Source organism: Lathyrus oleraceus, chromosome 2 (genome assembly GCF_024323335.1).
Source record: "Lathyrus oleraceus cultivar Zhongwan6 chromosome 2, CAAS_Psat_ZW6_1.0, whole genome shotgun sequence".
Lineage (NCBI taxonomy): Eukaryota > Viridiplantae > Streptophyta > Magnoliopsida > Fabales > Fabaceae > Lathyrus > Lathyrus oleraceus.
Window position 1 is genome coordinate 33,204,892 of NC_066580.1, and position 8,580 is coordinate 33,213,471.

General features: G+C 30.0%; 1 protein-coding gene across 1 annotated transcript; it reads right to left on the reverse strand.

Annotated features, from left to right (window-relative positions):
- Positions 1–3,856: 3,856 nt before the first annotated feature.
- On the reverse strand, positions 3,857–5,214 carry LOC127121779 (transcription factor MYB10). Its single transcript, XM_051052217.1, has 3 exons — positions 4,900–5,214; positions 4,281–4,648; positions 3,857–4,166 (listed from the first exon to the last, which is right to left on the reverse strand). Exons 1-3 carry the CDS (start codon positions 5,212–5,214, stop codon positions 3,857–3,859), a joined length of 993 nt encoding a protein of 330 aa, XP_050908174.1.
- Positions 5,215–8,580: the final 3,366 nt, after the last annotated feature.

Genomic DNA, 8,580 nt, shown 5'->3' on the forward strand with positions numbered 1-8,580 from the left:
AGAGCCTTATCTGTAGTTCTGAAGACTTGACATTCTGAAATTCATCTTTTCATTCTGGAGAAAAATTCATAATACGTTTTTCAGAATGAAAAGGAATCTATCACCAGCAAGGGGTTTTGTAAAGATATCAACCCATTGATGGTCTGTATCAATAAATTTGAAGTGAAACATACCCTCTTGAACATAGTCACGTAAAAAATGATGTTTAATTTCAATATGCTTAGCACTAGAATGCAATATATGATTCTTAGATAAACAAATAGAAAAAGTATTATCACAGAGAATAGGAATGTTAATCTTGGATATGTGATAATCTTCCAGCTGACTCTTCATCCAGAGTATTTGAGTGTTGCATCCAGAAGATGCAATATACCCAGCTTCGGCTGTTGAAAGCGCAATTATTGTTTGTTTCTTGCTGGACCACGAGATTAGATTGTATCCCAGAAACTGACAACTTCCAGAAGTACTTTTCCTTTCTATTCTGTCTCCAGCATAGTCAGCACTGCAATAACCTACTAATTTATATTCACTCGTTTTTATATAAAACAAACCAAGACTAGTAGTACCTTGTAGATACCTAAAGATTATCTTAACAACAGTTAAGTGAGTCTCCCTAGGATCTGATTGGAAGCTAGCATATAAGCAGACACTGAATAAAATATCAGGTCTAGAAACAGCTAGATAAAGGAGAGAGCCTATCATACCTCTAAATAACTTTTGATTTACTTTACTGCTTACCTCTTCTTTCTTCAGAATGCATTGAAGTCGTTGTTCCCTTGTATATTTTCTCTGATGGATGTACGTTCCTTCTGAACATTGATCAATCTGGATTCCCAGAAAGAACTTGAGTTATCCCATTAGACTCATTTCGAATTCTTCCTACATTGACTTAGTGAAATTCTTGCATAACGAAGCATTAGCAGAACCAAAAATAATATCATCAACATAAATTTGCACAACCAGAATATCATTCTTAAGAGTTGTGTCCACTTTCCCTCTGGTAAAATAATTTTCTAAAAGGAAGTTACTTAGTCTGTCATACTAAGCTCTGGGAGCTTGTTTCAGACCATATAACGACTTTTTCAGTTTAAAAACAAAATCTGGATTTTGAGAACTTTCAAATCCAGGGGGTTGGTGCACATACACCTCTTTAGAAATGTATCCATTTAAGAATTCACTATTAACGTCCATCTGATAAAGGATGATGTTATGATTGACTGCAAACAAAATTAAAAAACGAATAGACTTTAACTTGGCAATTGGAGCAAAAGTTTATGTATAATTTATACCTTCTTGCTAAATATAAACTTGTGCTACCAGTTGAGCCTTGTTTCTAATGACTTCTCCCTTCTCATTGAGTTAGTTTCTAAAAACCCATTTGGTTCTAATGACGTGGAACCATTTGGTCTCTGAACATGATCCTAGACGTAATTCTTGGTGAATTGATTCAGTTCTTCTTGCATAGCCAAAATCCATTCATTATCCAGAAGAGATTCATCAATAGTTGTGGGCTTTATCAAAGATACCAAACCCAAAAGAGTTTCTTCAAAAGGTTTGAATGAAGATCGAGTTTTGGTTGGTGTGTATTTATCTCCCAGAATCAATTCTTTAGAATGAGAGGCTCTTTATATACTCTTCTTCTGATGAGTTGAACCAACAGTGGCTTCTGGTTGAGTCGCTTCTGAGTCTTTTGCTTCAGCGTCCTTTGCTTTTCCTTATGAGTTTTTATCTTCAGATTATGAGAAGTTAATCTCCATATCTGAAAATTTCTCAACTAAATTTGACTTTTCAGGGTCAAGCTTATCATTAAATTTGACATGAATTAATTCTTCAACAATTCGTATCTCAGTGTTAAAGACTCTATAGCCTTTAGAGCATTCAGAAAATCCAAATGATAATCACTTATGTGCCTTAGAGTCAAACTTGTCAAGATTCCCTTTAGTGTTTAACATGGTCGTCGCAACCATATTTGGATTTGGTTTTGGGAGTCATCGCAACCGAACTTTATTTATTCCAATGAAGGAATAGAAAAATATTTATAAAACCTTTTGGAAAAGAACATGGTCATCGCAACCATATTTGGGTTTGAGAGTCGATTACGCAAAGGAAAAGTATTAACACCCCTCACGTCCGTTGTACTCAACGAGAACCTTTTAGTTAAACTTGCGTTTTGAATGTTAGCTTATGTTATTTGTTTTCTTCGAACTATTAAAAGTGAAAAGAGAAAAAAGAAAGGGGTCACAAAAAGTTTTTTATTAATGTGCCTGACAAGATTGCAGGTCTTCCTCCTACGTATCTTCAGGTGCGATGGAGAACTCAAGGCATACGTAGTTCTAGGTAGAAAATATTTATTTATTGGTCGATTTTAGCGAAAGCTACTTTGTCTCAATCGAAGAAAAAACATTGTTTGCTACCCAAAACAAGTGAGGAGCCGACGGTTGCATCACATTGAATGGATTTCTACATACCAACATTCACGGGAAAATATCACTTATCTCAACTCACACATATGTGGATGAAGCATTGTTTTTCATCATTTCGAGACAAAATGTCTTTTTGAAAAAAAAGGTTTTTGAGGATTGCACGATGGTGAGAAAAAAAGTTTGAATGGTTGGATTGTTTTATAAGTGAATGACGAACGCTCGATGAGAACGAGACATAAGCCTCGGGATCAACCATTCGGGGTTCCACCTAAACGCTAGACTCCAATGGAATTAATTTTGGAGGTAACTACCAGGTTTGTGTTTTGTTTAATTGCTTTGTTGAAACTTCTCACCGTCTCTTTTTGGAGTGTGTTTGTGCGGTAAACGTTTGGAAGGGAGTGAAGAGGTGTGTTTGTACAATAAATATCTTCGATACTCTAGAGACATATTCTCCATCATTTTTTGTTATGAATATAAATATACATCTCTCTAAAAGAAACTGCAGGTTCAAACTCCTCTTCCTTCAATTCACATTTATAAAGTGAGGGAAAGAATAAAGTCAAGACATGAAACCATTGTGTATGTTTTTCTTCAGTTTCACAAAAGATTTTTTTGTTATGTTTCTTATTTCTGTGTATAGTTTTGTAAGACCTGATAATTTTCTTCTATAATAAAGATTAATATTTTATTTTATATATTAAAACATCTTAACCCGAAAATTTATAAAATAATTTTACAATGTTGGGACTTATTCAATTGAGAGATAAAATTTAATATGTCTAAATGATATGTTATCTTTATGTAGTATTGTTTAGACATTTATTCTTGTACATCTAACCTGTTTTGCAACTCTGTTGTCATTTTAAGACTTATGTACATCTTTTGAGATGGTATGTAACTTTGTAACTTTGTTACAATAATAGTATAAAGAAGAAACTAAAATCATTATAAGAAATTATTTCATGTTGGACGATACATATTATTCACTTACATACATTTCTATATAAATCTAATATATTTATTGAATAATAATTATTTATTTTTTAAATAAACTTGCCCATAATTTACTAGTTTTGATAGAAATCATTCGTTTTAGATTTTAGGAAACTCTAGAATAAATGAATGAGACACTGAGTAAATAAACATGCAAAATAATATTGCGTTCAAAGTGCACACATTAAGATAAAATATTTCTATCAAATACAATTGAAAAAAGTGTTCGTAATACAAATTGATTCTTTAAAAGAATGAAAATAATAACTAAAGAAATAAAACTTACATTATAATTATAATCACTGTAAACTAATTTTTTATTGTCTACCATCCTTCATAAATCCTTGGGAGGAAAGTTTTTTCTAAATGTGTCTAAGATATCTTTTACATTATGCACGTATCTACCAAGTTTATCAAAGAGGAACACATTCAAATAGCAATCAAGGTTCTAAGATCTCATATTGAGCCTCCTCATATGATAGAATTGGATTTTGGAGATATTGATCGGAATGCATTTCTTGTGGAAGTTGATAATCCATATTTAGATTGTAAGGATAATATTGTGGAATTGGAGGAAGATCTTGATCAAAAAACATATTAGATGATAGATCTGGATTTTGAAGATATTGGTCATAAAACATTTTTTGTGGAAGTTGATAATTCATGTCTAGATTGTATGGAGGAAGATCTTGATCAAAAAATATATTACTTGATGAAAATGATGGAACTATATCTTCCAAATCTTGAAACCTGCAATAATAGCAATAATAATAATGTAAGTCATGAAATATGTTAATGTAATTATAAAGTTAATATGTATTTTGAATTAAATTTAAAAGGAAAAAAATTGAATTGTCTACTCACGTATCATCCAAGGTTTGGACAACATGATTGTTGAAACAAGTACTCTCCTCATTATTGCATAGCATACTTGAATCATCAGCCAACGTTGAAAATTGTTGACAGTTGTTGATATTTTTGTCATCATAAATTTGATCAAGAAGATAGTTACCATGTAGAGTATCTTCTTGATGATCAGATTCCATTCTTGGTAGAACCATTTCTTCTTCTTGGGAGGCATTATTTTGTTGGTTACTAATTTCTCCAATACTGTTATTCAACTCATCAACTTGGTTTATGCTTTCTGGAATGAGGTGCTTTTTAGAATTTTTTAAACTCCTTTTTTTGGAATTAATAAAATTCTTTAACTCGTTATCGGTTCTTCCAGGAAACTGTCACAACAAAAACAAATTCAAAATAATTATATAACCAATTATCGGTCATTCTAAAAAAATATCCGTGCATATCACTAAATTTTATTAATTAATAAGTAGACTTCATGCCAAAAAAAATTATTACCAAAAACAAACCCTAAACATTACCTATTATAAATGGTTACAATTATAGAAAGCCTAATAAGCTTTAATTTTTTTTTATAAAAGTAAATTTTTTTTCTATAAGAGTGAAGCATGAATAAACAAACCTGTGAAATCATTTGAGACCATTTGGGTCCTAACTCATTATAGAGATGAATAAGTTTTCTCCCTTCTTCTTCATTGAAAGAACACTTTTTTAAAATTGGATTTAGATGATTTAACCATCTTAAACGACAACTTTTTCCATCTCGAACGAGCTTTGTTTTCTTTCGTACAGAATCCCACTTTCCAACTCCATATTTTGTCACATATTCTCTTAATAATTGATCCTCTTCATTTGACCATGTTCCTTTTTTTAACACAATATTTCTAGTATCCTCACCATGATTGCATTTTTCTTGTTGCAAAGATGAAGATTCCATGATTTGAGTGAATGTGATTTTTAACTACGTGAACAATAGTGTTAGTGTGTTGAAATATATAAGAGAGAGTCCTAGTTTGAATAAAAATCATTTACCCTATTCTAACTCCTATTTTTTTGCTAACTAAATCACATTATCTAATATGGAAGATAAAACTAGACAAACTCCACTTTTCTATAACTCATGTTAGATTGTGTCCAACATATAAAAACTACCTCAGCTACATTTCTGGTCCAACGCTTTTAAGTAAAATACAAATTTAATGATAGCAAAATTAAAGATAAAGATTATATCATAATTCAATTGTAATTATAAAAAGATAAAATTAAATAGAACTATTCTGAGAGATGATTTTGGCGTTTAAGTCGGATGTGATAAACTACGCTTTTATAAGTGCCACCTTTTTATTTTATATTTCAATTATTAAAGTTTGCAATTTAAATAATTATTTAAAAAATGATTAGATTAATATTTTAATAGATTTTTTTAATATTTTAACTATTTATTTTATTAAATAATTAGTTTATTAAAGTTTGAAAATTTGATATTATTTTTTAATTAATAATACTACCGTTTTTTTAACTTTGCATTTTACATAATTAATTCATTATTAATCAATTTCATATTAACCCATTTATTAAATATTAAGTAACAATTTTATATTTTTTTTCATATTATTTCAACTATTTCCAAATATTATTAAATATTTCCAGAATATTATTAAATAGTATTTCTCACAATATTATTAAATATTAAATAATTATTTCATATTATTTTATAGTATTTCTCACAATATTATTTCATATTATTCCAACTATTTCAGAATATTAATAAATAATAGTTGAAACATTAAATAGTTGAAACATTTAATAAAATAAATAGTTGAAATATTAATAGTTAAAATATTAAATAGTTAAAATATTAAATAATTGAAATATTTTATAAATTAGTTATTTAATAAATTAAATAATTGAAATATTAATAATTGACATATCAAATTCTTGAAATATTTAATAAATTAATTATTTAACATAATAAATAGTTGAAATATTAATAGTTGAAATACTAATGAAAATATTTAATAATGTGAAATAATTAAACTATTTAATAAATTATATAGGTAATTAAACTATTGAATAAACTATTTAATAAAATATTTAATGATATGAAATAAAATATTTTATGATTTATATTTTAAAAAATTATAATAAAAATTAACATGCAATTTAATTGAACTTACAATACAAATACAAATGTATACAAATTAAATTCTAAACTAGCTCGATGATAGCTAGCTATGTATGTATATTATACTATAGGGGTGCAAATTCTAATCCACATATAAGGGTGACATTTCAGCTTAGACATGTTAACGATACCCGAACTAGCAGACACTCGCACCACTATAAATAATATATTTTATGACAAATTTTTTACCTCATCAAACCAAAAATCGAGGGTTTGCAAGTCCTGAAAAAAAAATTCTTTTGGTAGGAACAAATAACTTATTAAAATTTAAAAATATCGGTTATTCTCCAAGAATTCATTGTCAAAATATTGTTTGTTTAAACAATTTATGTCACACTATAGTTATAGTTAGTTAGCAACATATGATGAAGATAATAGTTAACTTGCAAGGCAATCAAGCTAACACTAGGTACTTTAACACCCTCCCTCAACCTTGATAAGATATATGTCACACATGTTAAGATTAGATTTAAAGGAGTTAAAGTTCTTAGGTGGAAAAGGCTTGATAAAAAAATCGCAAGTTGGTCCTAAGACTTGACGGAAAGCAATTTGAAAAATCCTTGTAATATCTTTTCTCTTACAAAGCGATAATCAATTTCCAAGTATTTTGTACATTCATGAAAAATTGGGTTTTCAACAATGTGTATTACACTTTGATTGTCACAATAAAAGATATGTGGTTTGCTACATTGTAATCCTAAGTCTTGCATCAAATAAAGAAGCCATTGTAGCTCACAACTAGAAAAAGACAAAGCTAAGATACTCTGCTTCAGAAGAGCTTTAGAGATTATTTGTTTTTTAGCTCTCCAAGAATTAAGGATGAACCAATAAATAAGCAATATCCTAAGGTTGATATTCTAGTATCCATGCACCATGCCCGGTCAAAATCTATGAAACCAAGAAGCTTAAGATTTGAATCCCTTCTGAATATTAACCCTCTTCCAAGTGAGCCTTTGAGGTATTTTATCACCTTGTAGGCCGTTTGATAGTTATTCTGATTTTGGTGATGACAAGAATTGACTTAATTTCTAGGTGACAAAGGAAATACCAGGCCTGTTAGTTGTGAGATAAAATAGCTTCCCAACTAATCTTCTATAGTTGAGAATATCTTTAAATGGCTTTGTTATGTTCGAATGCAAATTGACAGATGGGTCAAGAAAAGTTTTGACAAGTTTGAACTGAAGGAGACCTATTTCTTTCAGCAATTCCAAGAAATACTTTGTTTGACAAATGTTAATTCCAATTTTAGAATGACAAACTTTTATGCCTATGAAGTACTTTAACTTGCCAGTGTTAGAATATAGTGTGTATTTCCAAAGTCAGGAACAAAGCAATTGTGGCATTTCAAAAAGCTCATAAAATTGATTGTACCAAGCATCCAATCGATTGTACTTGTTTCTAAAATTAATTTGCTTCAATTTTTACAAAGTTTTATAAATGAAAACATGATTCAAAAACTTGTAACCCTCAAGAAGATTTGAGATGAAGTGAGATGCTTGAGAACTTAATGTATAACCAGTAAATTAAATTGTCACAAGTACCTTGATCAAAATAATACTTTTTTCAATTGTATGCTTAGAACATGGACATATGATTTAAATCTTTTTCTTCTTTGATCTGTCTTCCATGATAATTTTTTGTCTTCATCCAGAACCAATGCTTCCAAAGATGATTTACATCTTCTTCACAATATCCCCCTTTTTGATGATAACAAAACACATTGATTGGAAGTTTTTGCTCAAAACATGATTTCTCCCCCTATCTTGTATGTCTCCCCTTATATTGCATGTGTTGTCAAAAAACGTACATGTGTGTGCGTGTTCTCCCTACAAGGGCAGGAAGACTCAGAGGCCCTAGTAGGTATATTACATGAATGGGGTGAGTACTAGCTCACGGTGGCAAGTAACTTTGCATGGGATTTTTTTGAGGCTTTTTAAGGGACCAACTCTCGTGAGGTGAGAGACCATATTGGCGGTCGGCGCTGTTAGGTTGCAGGCAGGCGGTTAGAGTGATGTTATCAAGGTTGCTCGGAGCAGAGTGTTCTCTGGCTAACATTGGGTCGTAGTAATTGTGCATCCCTTTAGTCCTCTCTCCCCTTCGAGGGGTGGTCTATTTATA

Coding starts and splice junctions, on each gene's coding strand:
- LOC127121779 (XM_051052217.1), bottom strand. CDS start 5,214: ATGGAATCTTCATCTTTGCAACAAGAAAAATGCAATCATGGTGAGGAT. Junction 4,649..4,899: donor GGTCTCAAATGATTTCACAG/GTTTGTTTATTC, acceptor TTGTTGTGACAG/TTTCCTGGAAGAACCGATAA. Junction 4,167..4,280: donor GTCCAAACCTTGGATGATAC/GTGAGTAGACAA, acceptor CTATTATTGCAG/GTTTCAAGATTTGGAAGATA.